Source organism: Chiroxiphia lanceolata, chromosome 19, assembly GCF_009829145.1.
Source record: "Chiroxiphia lanceolata isolate bChiLan1 chromosome 19, bChiLan1.pri, whole genome shotgun sequence".
NCBI lineage: Eukaryota > Metazoa > Chordata > Aves > Passeriformes > Pipridae > Chiroxiphia > Chiroxiphia lanceolata.
Window position 1 is genome coordinate 9202272 of NC_045655.1, and position 22394 is coordinate 9224665.

Consider the following 22394-nt stretch of genomic DNA (forward strand, 5'->3'; position numbering starts at 1 on the left):
CCTTCATTTCCAATGCACACATGAACAACCTGATGTCCCCTCAGTTGACTTCTGCTTTTTGGCTCATACTTGCTTTAACTCCCCTCTGCTCTGACCCACAGTCCAGTAAAACAGCCCTTCCCCTGAGCTAAGAAGGCTCAGATCCTTTTTTATAAATTCCATTAATGACAACTTCTGTTCTGACCTCACTGACAATTATTCCAGAGGGGAATCCTGAAGTGTGGAGCCAAAATCCAAACTAATTCTCAACTACAGAGGGTAACCTTGATGTCAGTGAAGCTGCTGCATTACAAACACAAGAATTACCTTCCTGGTGACTACTCAGTCAACACCTTTCTCAGGCTGGTGACAACTGGAACTGAGTAAAAACCAAGGAAAGACTTGGAGCCCTTCAGGCCTTGCCCCAACTCATTACACGAGTAAAACCATCACTGAGTTTGACAGAACAGTGAGTAGAAATAAAGGAATAATGACATTCAAAAGCAAAGACCATTGCATCTTTTCTATCTGCAGGGAGCAACAATCTCTAATTTTAGACCTCTGCATGTGGTGCTCAAGTTAGGAAATCAAATACTTTATGAAATTTCCAGAATTTCAATCAAAGAACCTACACAGAAACCTGCCCTTCTCCACAAACTGCTGTTAAATACTTCTGAAAATACTTCCCACCTTGTTGGTAGTCAATCAATGACAACATTAAAATTACTTAGAAAAAAGTGAATAATTCATTGGATTCTTTTTTTCCTGGTGAAACAAAGAATTTTAGCAGTCCCATAGCAATTTTCCACTCCCCCCATTCCTGGCTTTTTGACTGAAGCACTGTGAACTCCTGCATTTTTTAACTATTTAAAGAATAGGAGTAAAACTCCTCTTTAACTTCCTCTTTATGCATCCAACTGAAATTTGAGCATTGTGTTTTCCTGGAGGACAGGGAGCCCAACCCCACCCTTCCTTACACCAGTGGCAGGTTTAAAGTGCAAACCAAGGGCAGGATTGCACTTCACGGAGAAAGATTCTGTTCCTGCTGAAGCAAAAACTCCCCAAAATTCCACTGGCTGGTCAGCAAGATCAGCTGGTTGCTCTCCTCTGGTCTGTGCAGGTGTATTAGCTGAGGATGTTTTAAAAATTGACCTACTCTTGCTTTGGCATGGCTCTCTATTTCATCCACAGCAGATGAATGTTGGTTGCAAACTTTAATGTTGGTTTTTTCATGCATATTTTTCTCGTATTCTCGAACATCATCCATAGTCATATCTGTAAAAAGTTCAAAATTGTTGGCATTTTCCATTGATTCAGTGCAAACCTAATTTTTTTTTTATTAATTTTTTTTTTTAAGGAGAAGGTTCTAGGAACACAAAGTCTTTCAGCGGAAGCCAACAAAGGATTTTTTTAAAAAGCAAGGAGCAACTAGCTTTATGAAAATTGCCTCATAAAGGTAGTTGTGTCAGCCAAGGAAGGTGCAAGGAGGTTAAGTCAAAGGGAGCCAGAGAACAGGAAGGAGTGGAAATTGCTTAGGAGTGTCTGTGTAATGTAAGGTAGGCAGGAAGCACTGAGGAGCAGGCCTTGGCAAAGGCCAAGATCTTCTAAGCAGATTTTAGAAGATCCCTTGGAATAAAGGATAGAAAACATTATAAATACTATAAATATTTACTTACCTTTCCAGCACTGGCAAAAAGATTTCACGTTATCTTTGCACTGTACAGCTCATAACCAGCAAATTAAGTGTTAGAATCCCCCCAGCTCAGATTGCAGCAACTAACACTTACATGGGGAAGTGAATTAATAGTGACTACATTAGTGACTACAAGTTGTGGAGCCTGAAGCAATTTAATGAATTATAAGAATTAGAAATATCCTACAAATCAGGCTGATCCCCCCAGCAGGATCATTTCCCACTGCCCAGGCCTGGCTGTGGTGTCCAACCAGCTCAGTCTGTCTTGTAACACTAGGCAATAATTACAGATTTAACAGGATTTGTCATCAACCACAACTCCAGTTAAAAACATAAAGAATCCAATAATTGACTTGTGACCTTACTCTTCTGAGTATTCCCATGCTCTCAATAAATCCACTTGGGAGTCAGGAGTCAGAACAGGAATGGTGTCAGGATTTTGGTCTGTTCTTTACAAGGGTTTGGTAACTTCGGAGCCTCATAAAAGCAGCCATCAACTTTTTACTCCTGACACTTAAAAGAGCATTTTATTGGCACAGTCGACTTGCAAATGGGTGCCCCTTTGGTCCTGCACAGTGTGATCTGCTCTTGAGGCTCCCATTTTTCTCAAGTTTATTATGTGCCACCAGGACTTGCAAATTCTGGTATCACACCACTCCTTGTTCCGCGCCAGGAGGCTCCTGCTGCATTTTATGAGGCAGCTTTTAAGGAAAGACACAACCTCAGCCATTATATCACCAGCACAGTGTCATAATTCATCGGTAAAAAGAAATGCAGCCCAAAATTCTGATCAAAAGGAAACATGGAATACCACTAACTCCTGCTTTTTCAGTCTTTTAGTGTTATCTGGAAAGAAAAACAAGCTCAGAAGCCGTGTCAGTAACATGCTGGGATGCACTGTGCCAAGCAGAGAACATGCTCTTTATTAGTAAACAACACTGAGAGAATAGAATTTCTTCATAATAAAGCTAAATATAGTTCAGTAAATTTAATGACAAGACATTCATACTTACAGTGTCAGTAACAGCAACCAGCCACTAATATCCACAACAGAACACATTGTTTATCACACTGATTATTTCATTCACTTCAGCTGACTCCCATCATCTCCAGGTCTTTCTCAAACTTTTTTTTTAAAGATGTTAAAAGACTTTAAAAATTAAATTTTTGATGCTGTACACTGAGTCTTTTTTTCACATCTGTTTTAGCAGGGCCATGTTTTTTAGGTTCTGTACTTTGCCTGATAATTAAGCTCTAAAAGTTCACTGTATTAGTTAACAAAAAGTCTCACCATGACAGTAAAAATCCACGAGGGAATTGTGTACCACAGTATTTCATTTGTGGAAAGAGTATTTTTGACAGGGTGATTTCAGAGTTAGGAGGGGAAAAATCTGTGGTGAAATGTTTTTGAGCTAAACTATTCAGTTTAACTTCAGGGCTACTCATTTGCCATCATTACCAGTAACTCTGCTAAAGTACAGCTGACACTTTGCTTCCCAGTAACATTCTCTGTGTCTCATTGTATAGATTTTTGAGGTAGATTTGGGGCAAATTTATGGGCTCAATTTTTACACGAAGTCAGGCTGCTTTATTTAAAGTTATCAGTTACCCTGATTTTGTACAGGGGAAAAAATGGATCACTCTGTTTCAGGTAAAAAGAAAAGAAAAAAATCTAAAATTAAAAAATGCCCGAATTGGTGTTTCCTGAAGCTTAAGGAGGGTCTAAATAAACATTCTAAATATATTCCCAAACTCCTATTACATGTTACAGGACTGCCTCAGAACTTGTTTGATGAGTATCTACGATGATGGATATGTCTTATTGAAAATACATCTAAAAGGCTTAATAACCCCATGAGCTTATTTCATTCAATCTAATTGACTTCTTTGATATTCAGATCACTCTGTCCTACTGGAAGTGCCCATTCCCAGGGCTGCCTCATGGATTCCCAACACTTTCTGCATGCAGCTGCTGCTGCATCAGATCCAGCAGGCTTTATGCTCATATCCCCCTTTTTTCAGAAAAGCTCCACCTTTTCTTTGTTGCAATCCACATTAGTAGTTTAAAACTTTCCTAGAAAGCTGGAATTGTGTTGGATCAGAGGCCTTTGGAGCTTGCAGTAGGGAAATGACTGCATGTTAATGCAGCCTTTCTAAGAAGCTTTATGCAAACCTGAAGGAGGTTCTTTCCCTGGCAGGGGCAGCTCCTCCCTGCCTGCAGTGCAGGGTGAGGGCACTGGGGCAGGTACACTCAGATGTTGGGATGGAAAGGCATCCCTGGATGCTGCCTCCTGGCTGCCTAAATCCAGCCTGCTCTGGTTACAAAGAACCTGCTGCAAATGAGGTCCAAGAGGGCCAGAGAAACTGCATAGAGTTCCACCTCCTGGAACTGTGAACATCTCATAGTTCATTGTTCATGAACAACTTACAGTAAGACCTGATGACCAGAATCATGGAATGGTTTGGATTGGAAGGCACCTTAAAGACCATCTCATTCCAACCCCCTGCCATGGGCAGGGACACCTTCCACTAGATCAGGTTGCTCCAAGCCCTGTCCAACCTGGATGGGAGTCCACAACCTCTCTGGACATGATGGTCCAGGAAATCAAATGGAAATCTGCTGTTAATTGTCCTGAGCTTTGCATGAGCCCTTAGAAATGGGCCAAGCTTGGAGCACACTCACCGTACCACTCATCCACCCAGGCAAACGCCTGCCGGTGACCGATCAACAGGATGTCTCTGACCACCTGCAAACAGGGAAAGGGTTAAATAGCAACAAAACACCTCAGAAAAGTAACACCATTGACTTTCAACACCACTGAAAGTGAAAAACATTGTGATAGTTTTGTGTCTGAAAGGTCATGCCCTGCAGAGTCAGAGGTGCTGGCTCGGAAGGGCTCAAAGTCCAGTCTCCCACTAGAAATGGATCTGTTGCCAACACTGGATCACTGCAGCATGGCCTTGACTAGCATGCAATCCATTGGGAATGTGTATATAATCCATGAATCTTTGGCCAGTTAGACATTCTGCATCAGTTCTTTTTCCTTCTTAGTTTTTTTAAACACGTGGAAGGAAAAATCTTATCATTTGGCTGTTAATGCCATTCATTAATTCATTGTTTAATAGACTGGAAAACTTTCCCACTACCTGTTTGTAAGGAATTCTGCACTTCATTGCTACATGTCCAGTGCTCATGTATACTCAAAAATACTTTAGCTCACATATTTGTCCCAGCACTGAGAATGTTATGGATAGTTGTTTTCATCCTCAGGCCTGAGCAGCTCCAGGCTTTGTCAAGTCTGTACCCAGAGATGAACTCCCTGGCTCTACTCCAGATCTTTCAGACCTTGAGAGAGGTCTGAAGTGGACTCAGCTGAGCTCCCAGGCCTCTCCAAAACCAGAGCCACATTCCTGTGTGTGCTCAAGTTCTGCTTATGTGAAGGGTAAGAAACAGCTCCCGTTTCACTGACCTTGTGTACAAATTGCTCTACTCTGGTTTGAAGTCCCCAGACTTCAAATTTCACAGTCACAAGTTTGTAGGAGCACATAATTGGCTGGTGGGTCTCTCTCCAGCCTTCTTTCAATTGGCCTCTCCCAGTCTTCTGTGACTTGAAATATTTGGGATCCTGCAAAACAAAGAAAACAAACAGGGAAATGCAGGCAGGGAAGTCGTGTTTGTCAGCTTGCTAAAGTAAATGTTTTGGTAAGACATAAAATATTAAACCATGCTAACAAACATCTTGAAAAATGAACAGGGAATTGAGTTAAACAAGCACTAGGGTATCCTAAAATCCAACCCTGGCAGTGAGTTGATGGCAGAGTATTCCTGGAGATGCACTGACAGTCGTATCAGCTGGGACGTTTTCTGCTATAGGAAAATCTGTTATTGCAAGTCATTACAGTGCAGTGCTCTCCAAGGGTTATTTATGGCCTTGGGAAACAAAAAGTGGCTTCTTCAGAGCCTGCTTTTCCACTCTCCCTCAGTGTGAATGACTCTTTGCTTTCCACCTGCTTCCATCTTCCTGAAATCGTGGCAAACTGGGGTTTCGACACCTCAGCACTGATGTGACCCTGACAATGTCATTCCCAGTTTGAAGGGAACTTGTACAGACACGTGGGCACCTCAGTAGGAAAGTCCTCCAGTTTAGCAGTCTCTGGTTATGGGCAAACAGTAATTCCAACTCTGCCTCTCTTTCACAAACCAAAAAATCAAAGAAATTGGTGTTGAAATCACAACATAATTTCATAAAACCATTAAAGACATTAGTTCATCTTTAAAGTTTACTTTTATCTGTACAAGATGCAGTTTTATCTATCAAAGTGTTATTTTCCATATTGGTATAATTCCATTTCCCTTTATGTCCAATCCTGCTAATTATATCTTGTAAATAGAAATAATTTACAGTTAAGCACTGCTTTTCAGAACTTGAAAATAATGTCATTTTAGAAAATTCACAGTGGAGTTTCTAAAATCTCTCCTCAAGAATAACCACCAGTGCTCAGCTGTGTTCCTTCCCCAAAGCTGAGGTCTGGGAAGATCCTTTGCTATAAAAGCAGTTAAGCATGTATTTAAATATCTGCTTTAATTATGTGCTATATTGAAGATAATCAGGAGAAAAACTAACAAAAAATTGATAAGACTACTCTGACCTTAATTTTCTCTCATCCAGTGTGAGTTTATGTATCATTCAGCATTCCTGTTCCTGATGTTCCTCTCCTGACTTGGCTTCTGGTTTTACCCATAAACTGAAGCTCTGCCATTAAAGCTCCTCTACAAACCCCTAATGAGGTGAAGAGTCTTTCCCCTCTGTGAAAGTCATTGCTTTTATTGCTGACACAGGCTTTGCTAAGTGGAGACTTCAGGCTCACAGTATAATAAGGTTTCAATGTTAAATCACCATAAAAACAATTCAGTGTCATCGTATATCAGAGCAACACCCCCCTGTGCAGCACAGCTCATGGTCACATCATGCTGCCAATCTTCTCACCCAACACAGCTCAACCTCAGATGGATATGGATATTTTCTGGCTGAAAGAGATGTTTTCTAATTGATCTGAAGCAATCAGCAGAAAAATAATACGAATAAAAAAGAAAAAAATAGGGAAGAAGTAAGACATAATATTCAGAAAGATGTAACATTCTAGTAGGCTCTTCCTTGAATAAAGAAATAATTACAGAAAATATGATTTCAAACATCCCTGCAAAATATTCCAAGTGTAAAATAAGTGTTTCTGAAAGGGAAAATAGTTTCCCATAAGGCAGGGTCTGCTGTTCCTTACACACACACAGTGCCTTGATTCAGCATTTCAGACACACTCTTTAATAATTCTGAGTGTTGTACTTTATATCCCTTCAGAGGTAACCAGATCTGTAATGGAATAACTTCAGTGCAGTCCAAAGGGATTTAATGTAATCAACTTGAGTCAGGATCAAGGATTGAGACTTTATAAATAAAAATGAAATCAGGAGGAACTGCCCTGTCCCACTGCTCAGTCACAGCTTTTGTACCTCGGGGCTGGTTTGCTTTGCTGAGTTTAACCCAGACGAGGGGACACACAGTGGGGATCACCCTGAACCTGGTGGCCCACAAGCCAATGCAGCTCATCCCTGACATCACTCCCCTGTCACAGCACCCAGAGATGGCACCTTCTTGTCCCTTCATCATGTCCCTTTCTCTTGAAGGACACGAAGATTAGTCACTAATTGGCTGCAGAGCTCCAAGCCAAGAGCCAGGCGATGACGGACCGTCCGGGCAACTCACATCCCAGAGCTTTTAGGGAAATTCCTGCCTTTCTGAAAGCATTAACATATTGGTACTGTGGAACTGCAGACTGATGAATGGAAGCCAGGACTTGGGGGGGTGGGGGGGGGGCAGATTTCCAGACTTGCTGTGGGAAAGATCGAGGTGTTTATAATTTTTTACTGAGCTCAGGGGGCTGAGGCTCAAAGGCTGCACAGAAGCCAAGCAGTGGGACGAGAGGCATGAGGCAAAGTGAACTTGAGGGTTCAACCTCTAGGCCATCAATTTGAAGGGCACAAATGTTCGACAGAGGTGAGCTGTTATCATTTTTATCATCACTAAAACGAACATCACTGGGCTTATCTACCCAGATGCTAAAAAATTAGGTGTTTAAAAACATCCCAGACTGTTTCAGAAAGACACAAATTCTGTCTCAACAACTGCTTCAGCTATAGTTCATACCAGGAAGTATTTAGGAGAAGAATCTCTATATTCTTCTCTATATTTTGCATGTATTTCCACTTTTTCCAGGCCTGTGCTATTGGTCACAGCCATGGAGAATATGCCATGCCAGAGGGACATGGTGGGACCAGGACTGCTCATCTTCTGCTCTTCAGTGCTGTTTCAAAGCCCCCTGAAATCAGTGAGAACTCAGACATGAATGATTTTTTGTGCCTAACTCATGGGGTCAAATTGCCAGATTAGGACTCACAGCCTGGAATCCTTTCTGCAATTAGGCCTATAAGGTCCTTCTAAACCAAAAACATGAAGCAATAAAGCAGGGCTGAACATTTTCTATTAAAACCAAGCAGAAATGATATTGGTACCCAGCACTGCTTCTCTAGGCAGGACTCATGGCACAGTGTTTGAAACAATTCTGCCCATGACTAGAAACTGGGCAAGCTGAGCTTTGCTCTGGCCCCAGTTTTATGTTATTCTTTAGATAATTAATTTTGTGTGTGCCTTATTTTTGCTTTTAGCCATCCATGCCTTCCTTCCTAGAGAAGCCATCATCCGAAGAATACTGAGTCTATCCACTATTTTCCCCTTAATTTATCTACTGGCAAAATCCTCAATCTGTTTCAAATGTAATGGCATAGCTAAAATCTTTTTGTTTAAATAACCTTCTCGTCCTTTTATCAGACACAATTTATTAGGAAAGCCCATCTGGCAAATCCTTTTGCTAGAAGAGCAAAACCTACTCTGTATTTGCAATACATTATTGCCAGGTGCAGAGTGATTTAAAAATAGCACTTCTGCCAACAGAGCAGAAACATCATAACCCACGAGCTGGGCTTAGCTGAGAATAAAATGTAAAATTACAATGAAATAAAAGCCCCAATGTGCTGGATATGGTTTCAAACTTAGCACTCTCACAGGCTTTATTAGTTAGACCACAAGTCCTGGCTCAACATGGTCTTTGTTGGAGAGTCTATTATTTAACATTTAGCATTTATTTACTTTACTTTCCTCGTGGACTGTGGACGTCATGGGCATCAGACACGGAATCCTCACCCCCCTTTCCAGGAAGCAAACACCAACACTGGGTTGTTGCAATGACTTTTCAGTATTAATTCTGTTAAATGTTACTTTGTACTTCAAGTTAAACAATGAACTACATTTGTTGTTCACAGAAAACCTCCAAATCTGCAGGGGGCACGTTTGCCCTTGGCTCTGCCCCGCTCTCAGACATGATTTGAAGATGCAGCTGATAACACCCCTTTGTCCACAACCTGGAAGCCTCTGTGGGACACCTTGTGAGCCTTGTCCCCTGCCTCCACAGTCCCTTGGTGCTTGGGTGGCCATTTCAGCCTGGGCAAAGGTCCCCAAGCTGAACATGCTGCTCATGCCATGCATCCTGTTTTCTCACTGGAAGTACCCAGATGTCCCTGGAAGAGATCCTTCCTTCCTTCCTTTTAATGCCTGGGTTAATTTTTTCAGACTCCTATTGCAATATCACGGTGCTTTTGAAGTGCAGTCAATTTTTTCCCCCTTTAAGCTGAAGACCATTTTGTTTGATCTTGAATTTCAGCACCAACCTTTCATGGGTTTTAATACCTGTGATCTGGCATTTCAGCATCAGCTGGAGTTGTTAGGTTTTGGATTTCAGCTTTTATAGCCAAGGCTCAGGAAAGATTTGTTGATGTAAAGATGTTACTACAGACATTTATGGAGAGTCATTTTTTTAAGAGCTCTTTTAAAAACTTCCATTAAAATGTATTTTCTGGAAGAGCCAGCTAAATACTTCAGAATTGTAAATATTGGGACAGTTCTGAGGCATTAAAATATGATAATCCAGCCAGGTTTACATAAACTCAGAACTGAAGAGAGTAAGGAAAAGGAAATGTTCATGTTTTTGCAACATCCTGCACTGAACTCCTGTGCTGACACGGTGCCCACACTCACGGGGGGCTGAGGCAGCTGGATTATTTCAGCTACTGTCACTCTGTGATGTGACAGAGGTTGTGTCACCCTGAAAGCACCTGGACTGTGCTAAGCTGGACAGTGCTGCTGTGCTAGAGGAAAAAAAGCCAGCAATGGCAGAAGAAAACTGCAGCAGCTGCACGAAATCCCTGTGTTTGGAGGTAGCCTGAAAAAGTTTATTCCATTTGTCCAGCTCTCCATTGCTTTGTTATAAACAGGAAATGAAACATTGTTAATTCTGAGAACTGGAATATGTTTGCACAGAACATTTCGCTCAGTGGCTCCCGGCTCCGGTCAATGTTTCATTGCAGGAATGATTCACTGGAGGCTCTCGCTCCTCAGCTCAGCTCAGCTTCATTCTTCTCTGTAATTCAGATAAATATGTCTGTCTATATGGGGAACACAGGATGGCTGGTGATACATATTCATGGATGGTAAAGTCACAAGGAAATGACTTTACAAAATGTACAACTACTCTCACCTGCAGGCTCTGTAGAGAAACACAAAATTCTATATTCAGTGCAGTAAGTACATTCAGATTTGGGAACACACGTGGCTCCTTACAAACAGGCGAACCTGTCAGCTTGGATCCACACTCAAGCTTACTCCATTTGGAACCTCCAATTTAAACTTTTTCAAAGTTTAAGGATTTTTAGCACCGTGCTTGCAAAAAGCACATCTTGTATTTCAGACGTGGCTGCTTCACGGTGGAGTCTGTAGATGGTCATGAAGTTAAAATGAAGTCGTGCTTTGGGACCCATGAATTGCTGCCTTCTACAGCCTTCTGCAAGGGCAGAAATGAGTCCTCCACAGAAGACAGAATTGGACTCTGTCAGTGTTTGTAATAGCTCACAAAACTGCCTTCTGATTCACTGTTGACTCGATGATTTCGGTCCTTCTGCGCTCACACTGCCAGATAAGCCCTCCATCCTTAAGGGAATTCCAATCACTTGGATGATTCTGTTCCAGAGATCCCTCGGTATCATTGGCAGAGGTTCCCTTAAAGTGTTCCTCAATGAAACAACAGTTCTCCTTAAGCCTCCAGCTAACTATGTTCTTCACTTCTCAATTTTAGTTAATATTTAGAAGGAGAGAAAAGCAAATATGCACAAAGTCGAATTCAATCATTTCCCTTCAACAGCCAGGACGTTTTCATGGAACACTTTTCCTCTCTCATCAGTACCAGCACCAGTCAGAATGAGCTGTGCAACTCAAATGGAATATTACACTTATGAGGGTGGTTTATACATTTTGTCTTTTTGGGTGTGAATCACTATTATATAAATGAAAATGGAAGGTGGTAACTCTGTCCCTTTACAGTCAGGCTCATAAGCACCAACACAGAGCAAGCAGTGCAAGTAGTGTAGGAAGGGTTTAAATTATTTAAGCCACTCTCTAATATACAGTAATGCAGCTAAATAATGACATTTGCTGTTAAAAACTGAAGTATATTTATAATTGAAGAGGGCCGAGCTTTCGTCAGGATGTAAAGCAATTTAAAGCTCGTTTCTAGAAGCTGCCAAACATGCTGACCCTGATACAGAACTTGCTTTATTTTAAGCCTGTGAAAGAGCCCCTGAAATGGAGAGATTACTGCCATGCCTGAAGTTAAAATCGTTCCCACTGGTCTTTCTGGGTGGGAGTCAGGACATTTATCCTGTTGGATCTAATTGGTAAATCCTGAAGATTGCACTTTGCCTTTAATCTTTAAACTTAGTATCAGTTCAGATTACATGACCTAAAAGCAGCCAAACTGTAGTTATTAGTGCAACTAAAATACATTTCAAAAGCTTACACTAACTGGGTTTAGTTATCTCTGAAGCTGCTACTTGGGAAACACAAACCCTTTCTCATTTGCATGGAATTACTTTTTCATGCTGTTCTGATTGAAAACAGCCGGAAATCACATTTACAAACATTAAAAACCTTTTAACAGTGCCTAAATTATGTAAGAGGCCTCATCAGAAATGGGGATTTGGCTTCATGTTCATCATAGGGTAGCATAAAACCCCCATAGTTTGTAAACTTTGGAAGAGACACTATTTTCAAGTATTATTAACTCAATTACAGCATGTGCACAGTTAAATGCTAAAGGTGTTCTTACTGTTCTGTATGATTTCTGAAACAGAATTTGGTAGTCAACAGACAAATCATCCATCAGTACAGAAAAAACAACAGATGCTGGGCTATTTTTGTTGTTTCAACCCATATAAAATTCCATTTTGCTTGGAATCAGGTCTCTAGATTTGTCTTCAAAATAACAACACAAAGACTCTGAAATTCTTTTCTCCCTCAAGCTGAGGCTGGTTTTCTATACCAAGAGATTAATCATATGGAAATTATGCTTAATAGATGACTATCAAAAATGGGCAGGAAAGTTGCAAAACTGGATGTTACCTTTGTGATTATAATTTCTAGAATTGCACAGGCTGAGATGAAAACTCTCACATAAAGTTCTTTAAAGCACAGCCAAATGCTGACCCATTCCATAGCAGCTCATTCCTAAATGGAGCGAGAATCCTTGGAGTTCTGATAAGATGATGGGACCAATAAGCTGTTTGATGAGGTGTTATATAATTTTTGGTACTAAACAGATGGGTTTCATTATCTAAGGAAACTAATAGAACTACTTTTCATTCTACTGGAGACCCAATTTTGGTTTATGACCTGTACATAACATTTGAAATAGGATCTATAAATGGAAGATAACAAGTACTCGACTTTTTTAGTCTGAAAATCGTGTCTCCTACAGTATAGAAATACATTTATTGGCAAGTCTTCACTTTTTATCCTAAAAATGATTCTGTAGTCTCGTTTTATATAGTCAAACAGCTGCCATACTCACTGCCAGCTATGAATATAGACTTGGCTCCAGAGACAAATCATATCTCCCAAATTAAATGCGAGCACAGATCCCATCACTCCTCTCGAGCTGCCTGTTGTGAACCCTCATTTTTCAGCCCCGAGATTAAAACATTGAGAGACCTCATCTTCATCTGCATGGTGGCTGCTGACTCCAAAGAGTGAATTGCACTGACCCAGAAGAAACGGGCTCTTCAGAGACAGGCTCCATCAAATATACATGGGAGCAACTTCCAAGGGAGTTTTCGGAGAGTGGCTGTGCCTGCTGCCATTGATGCTTTTTGGCAGATCTGCTGCAGTCTGCAGTTTGCTTCAGTCCCTCTTGGTCTTGTGTCATCACTGTGTGCACCAGCCCCATTGTCACTGCAGCACATCTGCCCTTTGCTGGGCTTGGGCACTTTGCAGGACTTAACAGTTGGGGTGGGATGCAAATAAGGCCAACGGGGAAGTTTCAAACTGCTCAGACCTGCAAACTCCTCACTGAGCTTCATAATTCAGAGAAAAGGCCTTTTCTATTTTGGATTAATTCAGCTGAATATCAAAGGTCTGGCACAGGATGTTTCCTGATAATGGCAGGGAAGCATTTCAAAAGGAATCATCTGCAAAGGAACGTGTCAGGCAATCCAGACAGAGAGGCTGCTGCTGCTTCCCCTCTGCTGGATAGCTTTTGGAATACTACTGACCAGCAAGATTTCATACTAAAATAAAAATAGTTCTGATTCCTATCCAGGCTTTTCTGTAGCCTCTTACATTCCCTTCCTCACCACTTCACAACCAGGCTGTCTCTTACCTCTGATTCCTTGTAGTAGCGCTCGGGAATTTCGTCGCTGGCAATGTCAATAAAGCAAACCTCTCGCTCCAGGTCTTTTGCTTCTTTGTCAAAAATCTGCAAGAGTTAAAGAAATTCAAGGCTGTGACAGAACAACACCCTCACAAAATCCACCTGGAGTCGTGGTTACAAGCAGTTTCAATGACCTGCAACAGAATGTATTTTAGGCTTGTGCCTGAACAGCTTCGTGTAAGACACTCAGGGTTTTGCAGGGACACGGTCACGTTCTCCAGCCTCCTGCACACACTGTGTTCAGCACCTCCTGCTCCCACTGCTCTTCTTCCCTGGACTTTCTGGATGGAGACTTTGGTTCCAAACAGTAAAGCCACCATCTTGGATTGGTTTTACTGTGTTCTCCAGTGTTTGCCCCAGAGCCCATCACTGTGTAAAACCCCAGCTCTCTGCACTCAGGGGGTTTCTGACCTTCTCACTCTGAGGGCTACAGCAAAGTGCAGGTGTTTGCTGTGAACACTCAGCCTAAGCTGCTGTTATACTGAGACTCCAAATGTTGGTTGAACTGCCTCAGTGGAAGCTGCAAGCTCCCCCTATCCATCTGTGCACACACAGAGCCCATCTATCTTCATTTCAATCCTTCAGGACCTGCTTTGGAACCCCAAGTCTCTTGTTCTATGCAAGGCAAATGATGGGGATATTTTGAAAATCCAGGTCATTTGCAGCTGCAGCACAGTCTCCTTCTGTGCCTCTGTCCATAATTTAATTATTTAGGCATCTCAGTGACCCATGTGACTTACACTGTGTCTGCAATACGTTTCTCTCATAATTCTGAGGCGTGGAAATAGTGCTGAGTTAAAGGCTGCCATGAATTAGTGCCATGAAATTCAGGGAAGTTGTGCAGCCACTGTCAGGATCAGTAACAAGCTCATGATGTGCTTTTTCCTTTGGGGCACAATGTTCTATAGCTGACATTTCCAGGAAGCATAAATATTTTTGTTTTCCTTTTTTTTCCCCCCTCTTTAAATAACTGCAGCAAACGCTCTGCTGATTTAATTTCATTTAATTTCATCCTGGAGGAACAGTTAAAAATACAAAATGCCAGCAACTCTTTAGGAACAAGAATGCTACTTTATTATTTCTGAAAGCAATGCAGCTGCCCATTTAAAGAATTTGAAGTGAGCAATGGACTCCAGTGAACACAGGAACCAGCTGATAAGAAGAACATTGCTCAGGAAATCATAATTCAAGTAGAGGAAAAGCTGAAGTTTTGACTCTAAAATTTTAACTTGTCTTGGTAGTGAATGAAATAGGCAGCACTGCATGTTCATTGAGCTGGATGTTAACATGTTCACACATCTGACACTGCAGAAAAACTGAAAAAGAGAAACTACAGCCTATTTGTGTGCCTGTCCTCCTTCTCCGATCCCTGCTTTGCAAAAAATTGTGCTGATTATTTGAACAAACTGGAGCTGGGACGTCCTTCCCCTGTAGTGCTCCTTCTCTGAATTGGGTACACTGATGTAAATCACTGCTGGCTTTATGTATATAATATAGGTCGCTTTTTCTAAGCTTCTTCCCTTGCTTTTTTTCCTAAACAAATTCAGAAATACAGAGCAGCTCGCAACGAAATAAGTTGGACTATTTCTGGAACAAGATCCTTTTCACCATAATCTCTACAAAATAATGGAGATTGCTCTTAAATGGACATTAACAGGTCAGCTGAGGCTCTGAATCTGTCCATGGTTTAGGTACAAGCCTCATAAATTTAAGCACATGTAAATCTCTGCACATTTGCAAGGCCCTAAATGGGGATTATTACCCAATATCTTATCCAAAGAAATGTGCCCTCCTCTGTCCCAGGCTTGATCCACATATTTCACCTCATTTAGAATATAGCTCTAAATTCCTTTCCTCTCTTTCAAGTGCTGTGATGGAAGTGGGGATGACAGATGCCTTTGCCAATCTGTCAAAACCAGGAGGAATTTTTCAACCATTTCAACGATGCCTCATTTGCTGCCCAGGCTGTCTCTGACCATTCCCTCTACTCCAGAGCTTTGCTGAATGACATTTTCACTTCTCTTTGCCAGCAGAACTTGTTGTCTAATCATTTATGCTTTCCCCCTTCTCAGATTGTCCTCACAAGATTTGCAGTTTGAGATTTAATCTTCTCATTCTATCAGCAGTGGAAAGTAAGAAGTCATTAGAGAACAAGACTGATTTCTTTCTTAGCTCTAATTCTCTTATTGCCTCTCGTAGCCACAGAATGTGGGATTGCCTGAAAGCCTGTAGGGAGGATGGGTTTATTGTGGTTGTGATCAAAGAGACTGGAGAAATTTAAAAGTTTTAAGGGAAAAGATTAAAGGCCACAAAAAGAAGCAGAAGGCTCCCAATCTGTGCAACTGTCTTTGCAAATGTGCAGAAACTGAATGGTGAGAACAATCTGTATCCTTAAGAAGATGATGTAGAAAGGCAGAATATTAAATATTATATTGGAAAGAACTGGACAGGCTTTACATTTGGAAGCCAAGTAATTAATTGAGATTGAAATACACAATCAAATGGAAAACAAAGAGCAACATTCAGGCTGAAGTGTCCTTTTTGCTGTGGGTTTTGGGTTTATTGGGGGGAAGAGGAATGTGACAGCTTTTTTACAACAAACATTTATACACTTCCTCTTCCTAACAGGAATGGATCTCAGCACGTCACGGAGTGACAGAAAGTGGAAGAAAGGTTTCAACTGGTTCTTTATGATTGTCAGTGGTTTCTCTTGGTGAAAATAAAAAAAAACAAACCAACAAAATCAACCAACCAAAGCACACAAAAAACCCCTCTGGCAGATGATCCTGGTACCTCAGGAAAAAGAGCTCACACAGGACACTGCAGAAATGTAAGTCCTGAGGTATTTAAATTTCCCTCATGCCCTTCAATAACATATCCTGGCACACCCTTGGCTAGTGACTCTCTTTCCCAGGTGGCCACAGCCAGAATAAAAACTCAGGTTAGGAGATGAGGGGAAGTCAAGAGCAAATTTAACATCATCTTTTCTACAAGCTTCTCTCCCATTTTGCTTCTTTTCCCTATTTTTTCAGGCTAAGTTGCTGGCTTCAATTCCATTCAGATGTAGTCAATCCAAAATTTAACTTTCAGGGCCAATCCCCACTGCTAACCTGGGCTGGATATAAACAGTATAAAAGCAGATCCTATTGAATCCATCGATTCCACCCACTCTGGCAAACTCCTTGTTCATCTGCACTACCAGGAGTGTCACATCCCTGCCTCTGGCTGGGCTTTATTTCATAATACATGATCCTCTCTTGTGATGTTGGTTTTTGTGCCCTCAAGAGCAAAAGAGCCATCCAAGGATTACCAGCTGGAAAAGGTGTTCAGCTCTGTTCATTACCACAAAATGGTTTCTTTTTTTACCAGCCCAGACACAAGGAGTTTGTGGCCAGAAGCCTGTAATGAGGCAGCTAATTCGTGTTAGGGGTGTAATTGCAGCAAGGACTGCAAGAATAATCCTTTTTTTTCCATCAAAAAAAAGGCACAAAATATACTCTCCACCTTGAAATTCTGATCTCCTCAGATTGCCAGGGCCAGAACCCCTGGCACTGTATTGCCACAGCACCTTGAGCAGGTTGTGTCACCTGGGGCACTGCAGCTCTCGTTTTTCTGAAGGAAAATTTGCTCTAAACCAAAAGAACTCCCACTCAGAACTTTATCCATGGAGTTTATTGTGTAACTTTTCAGTAAGTCATGCCCCAACCTCTTCTACCTCCAAAGTCCCTTAATTTGCTTTTTTTTGGGCAAAGATTACAGGAATTGACCAATTTCAAACCTGTTTGCTGGCTAAAACTATTTCTGTGGACACACAAAATTGGGAGCAATTCTTCTATGGGAAAAGGCTGAATCCCTCTGTGAGAGCAGAAAATGTGGCTCCCTGAACTGCAAGGAAATATCCCTGTCTGCTGCAGAGAGGGAGAGGCACTCACATATTTATCTGCAGCCTTGCTCCCTGCTCCTTTTGATCTCCATGTCACGACTTCCCTCTTATTCCATCTCCTACAAAATATCTCATTTAGATTTGTACTTTCTGGACACAGAAATGGATTTTTATGCCATTATGTCAAAGTAGCTATGCTTCCAAGACCATGATACACTATCTATAATATTTACTGGGATTAGGTTTTTTTGACTCACATCTAGTTCAAGTGCCAGATTTACTAACTCACTTCGGCAGTTCATTTAGAAAAATCAAAATGTAGAGGCACAACCACAGCACTTGTTCACACTCCCTGTCAGTGTGGGCCCTGTCATATGTTCTGTGAGAGCCATATGTGCTTGGGACACACGATCTGGAGTTCAACAAAGAGACAGCTCTTCACACAGGAGGAATTTCAGGCTAACCTCTCCTCTGGTTGGCTTGTATTTTTTGAGAATTATTAGAGGGGGAAAGCTTTACAAAATCAAGATTTTTCACTGCAAATTACACAGGAGACGATGGATATTTAATACCAAAATACAGGAAAAGTCCAGGTGCAAATAAAAGCACCCTCAGAGTGCCCCTGGCTTTGACTTTGCCATGTTTTGAGTGATGCCCAGCAATCCTTTTGACAGTTTCCAGAATGAGATCCTGCTGTGCAGTGAGGCTAAACCAGGGCACAGCTGAATCCTTTTCAGCTTAAATCAGTGTTTCATGGCAGTTGCTTTAAATAGTGAATTTACATTTAATTTCCATGTGCTATATTCAAGTTTGTTACAACCTACTTCCATGTTACTAAGACAGGAGATAAAACTATGGAAAAATAATCCACCCTAAACCAAGCCAAACTAGAAATGGATTTTCTTGTGAGCTGCCATACCTAAAATTTATTTTACTTCAGTTTAATAATCAAGACCCAGCCACGGAGTTTTCCAGAGAAAAATGTTATGCTACAAAGAGCAAGGCACTGGAAGTTTTACATACAGTGAATTTCCATTATTGACAACCTTTGGATTATTTTACAAGCTGTACTTTTTTGCTTTCCCCAGACACTGTCAGATGGCAAAGATTCACTGCCCAAATATCAGCAGCAATTAATTCTGAGACTAAAAAACAAATCAAAACAAACCAACAGCAATCAGTCAAACATAATGACCCTTCTGCAACAAACAGGAAAATTGAGTGTCTCTGTGATTCAGTGATTTGTTTGAACAGTGTCTGTCCTCACTCTGCCTTTCTCTACCTTCAGCTACAAACTGCTTTTCAAACCTTTTCCCCACGACTAGAGTGTGGCATCCAAGGAAAACAGGGAGCTGCCATGTGTGAGATCACTGTGCATTGATTACAGCATCCACTGGAGCCATATGGTGGATCCTTTGGAATCAACACAGCTCATTGTCATGCACAGTTGGTGCATTCCTCAGTAAAACTAAAAATCCCAAAATGTGTGTCTGTAGTGTACATGGAAATAGTAAGAACAGGAGATGGGGGAAAGTGAGAGCAAGACACCAATTAGATTAAAATGAGCCCTGTGTGACAAATACTGACCATGCAATGGACTGGATAAAGAAAAGACCTGGCCAAATAAAAGCACAGGTTAAGGAATTCTGTTCCTAGGAAGCACACACCCCATTCACTCCCAAACAAGCAGTAACTCACACCCCTCCTGCCCGGATTTGTGACCATTTCAATCCTTGGGCAACCTCAGGGATCCTCCTGGATGTGCTGCGTGGTTTTAATATTCAAAACACAGACTTTCTGTCTCTACGTTCCAATTCCCAAAGTGCTGATTTTTCCTTATGGTAAGAGAAGTGTGTGATTACTCTGCACTTTCCCCCTGGTCTGTGCTCACTGAGGCTCTGCTGCAGCACCTGCAGCTCCCTCTGCGGCCCTGACCGACGTCACGGGCTGGGGATGCAAAGGGAAGCAATATTTTAATGTGTCCTGCAGATCCCACCTCCTGTGGCATTTACATGACATAAAGCATTCTAATTTTTAGATATTCCATTTTGTAATTTCGAACTAAAGTCAAATAAAAAAATAAAATTTCTCTTTAAATCAAGAACTCGGCTTTTTAAAAAGGAAAAAGAGGAAACACTGCCTGACTCCGTGGTCCAGTTTCTAACAGTCACCAAAGCTATAAACTGCAAGGTAGCAGGGACAATATTTGATGTACTAACGTGTTCTTCCAGCACTGGCTCTGTTTTTCCAAGGAGAGAGTTGCCATGGAACATCTCGTGTGATAAAGCAAAATCAGCTGCACTGGGCACTGAAATCACAGCTGGATGGATTTATGGTTCTGCACCACTACACAAGGTTTTAACTCAATAAAGGACTTTATTATTGTCCACTGTTCTTTCTGTCAGTGTTTATATTTGTGCAAATCAAGTGCAAACTTTAACAGATTGGAACAATAGTGCTTTAACACATTTAAAATAGGTTAAGATGATAACAACGTTAAAGACATAAAAAAATCAAGTTCTGGAGGAGTGATCATTATTTATCACCAGTATCTTCTGTCAGGACAATTAGGAAGGAAAATCAGGAGGAATTTTGCATTAAAATATATTGCAGTAATTTGGTAGAATTATACCAGACAATGCAACATGTTAAATAAAATAATTCCAATAACATACCAGCCTGCTAAATGACACCAGGAACCTGAGAGCATTTATATTGCTTTCTTCCATTCATCAGTGGAATTAGTTTTAGAGTTTTAGTATCCTTATATCTAATTATTGCTTTTCACAATCAATATCTACTTTACCAGACAGCATGGAAATGAAGAAGAGATCAAAGATTTCAAAAAACCTGTATGATCTCAAAAAATGTATGGAGAAATAGCTGAGTTAAAATCAGACATGCATTATTACCCTCATTATCATAACATTAATATTCATTCAGTCTATTTTGCACTACAACTGCAAAATTTACAGAAGTATTTTTTTGGATTAATTATTTCTTCATCAGCCAAGGTTGACAGTTGCAATGAAGGAATACATAGTGTATCTATGGAGATCTATAGGAATGGATACTGGTTCCTTTTGTTTTCTAGCCAGACAAACATTGTGAAATTTAATCTAAACTTGTCTGACACGAAGGACAAATACACTTTGTGTGTTCTTAAGAGAAGTTTAAGCCTGTTCAGTGAGTAATGGAAACAAGATGGACTCTTAGTCCCAGTTCCAAGATTTGGATTAACAGAAGTCTCTCCATATTTATGAATCTTTCAGCATTTCAGGGCTGTACCAGCCACGTCTGTGTCACCAGATCAAGGGCATTGGATCAACAGCACAAAAATGTAGATATTCCACTGGTTTACTGTGTCCACACCCATGAATAGCACAGCTCACAGAATTACAAAACCAGGGAAATTAGGGCTGCAGTGCAACTCTCTAATTCAGTTTCTCTTTTTCCTCCTCAGTTCAAGTAAGGGTCAATGAAATCTCTTAATCTAGGTAAACACTTGCCTAGTCTGTGACTCAGGTGCTGCAATATAAAGGTAATATGATATTACCCCCCTGGCACTCTGGGAAAAATGACACTGGGAGAGCTGGATTCAAGCAGAGTAGAGACTCTTTGATTTACATCACCCGACTATCCCACCTCTGTGTCCCTTTCCTCTTAAATTCCCTGGCTGGGTACTGTTCAGGGCTCGATTCACAGGGGTTCAGCCACAAGCTGACACCCTGAAAACTCACTGATTCAACAGCTTCAGTTTTTCCTCTGTCAGGCAGCAGCACAGAACGTGTCTGCTCACTGCTGACATTATGATGTACCAGAAGACTAGTCTGCACCCTCCCAAAGCCAAAGGTGTGGGCTTGCTCTGAATGAAAGTGCTGCCAAAAAGCAGAAGTGAACACTAAATAGTGCATAAATTACATAATGCTCACATAGCTGGTAATGGAACACACTTCTTTCTGACTCGCTCACTGCACTGGCTCAGAGCAGCACTGACTGAGGGCTGTGGGTATCTGGTGGGTAATAGGTGATCCCTGTCATGTTCCCAGTGGGAAAGTGTCTGTATGCCAAAAGCATTATTCCAAATGATACCTTGTTCTTGTACATGTAATTACTCTGCCATGAGCAGCCCAGCAGCTGTCAGCCTCGTTAACAGCAAGGCTGAGGGAAATGTGCCTCCCACCTGCAGAAGGGAAAACACCTTCCCCTCACCAAGGCTGCAGGAGGGACACCTCCAGGACACTGGAAGGCTGCGTCTCAGAACCCTTAAAACCTGCTTTACTGCCTTCTTCCTTCTCAAGAACGGGTTCAAACACTCCTTCATTGGGGTCTCTGTATTACAGATCACTTTTCTGGACATTGTAACTTGTATTTCATGCCTACAAGAAACTTCTTCCCCTAAGTCTGCAGCCAATGGCTGTTTAAAGCAAACCAAAATGAAACACAGAGGAGTGTGTTTGTGTGTGAATCCAAGGGCTGAACCTTTAAATGTTGGGCTTTATTGGAAGTTACTCTTTTTTGGCAGGGTGTAGGACTCTGCTTTGCTCCCTGAGCAACGAAGCCCCACTGAACTCCTGCCCTCTGCTCCTGAGCCCCCCCTGGATCAGCAGCTGCTGGACATCCCATCCTTCCCTAGAGAGGATTTTAAATAGTTAATTGTCCTTCTCATCTCTAAGCTGTAACTCCGAAACCTTTTTAACTTTGGGTAAATGACTGTGAAAAGCATCACCTCGGTCCCCACCCACTGTTCCCCTGAAGCTGTTTACTGAGATCTCTGACCATTGTTTAGTTTCCTGTTTGCTCTTCCTGACACCTCCTTGGAATTCGACCCCCTCTACCCACAGAGAATTATGTGAAACAGACAAAGTGGAATACAATTACACACACAAAAAAAAAAGTAGTCTTTTCTTTACTCTGCATAAACGTTCACCAGGACTAAATTCACATTTGTAACTTGTGTTCAGAGAAGTA

The 22394-nt window shown here is 41.4% G+C and overlaps 1 protein-coding gene across 2 annotated transcripts in view; it reads right to left on the minus strand.

Annotated features, from left to right (window-relative positions):
• Positions 1-22394, minus strand: part of PITPNC1 (phosphatidylinositol transfer protein cytoplasmic 1) — a 78000-nt gene that overhangs the window by 5209 nt on the left and 50397 nt on the right. Inside the window, exons 6-9 of one of the 2 annotated variants that reach the window (XM_032706563.1) lie at positions 13490-13585; positions 5143-5298; positions 4356-4419; positions 1136-1254 (exon numbers count right to left, since the gene is read on the minus strand). In XM_032706563.1, coding sequence (XP_032562454.1) covers positions 1136-1254; positions 4356-4419; positions 5143-5298; positions 13490-13585 — 435 coding nt within the window. The remainder of the gene's footprint in view (positions 1-1135; positions 1255-4355; positions 4420-5142; positions 5299-13489; positions 13586-22394) is intronic. The other variant, XM_032706562.1, reaches the window with a different exon arrangement.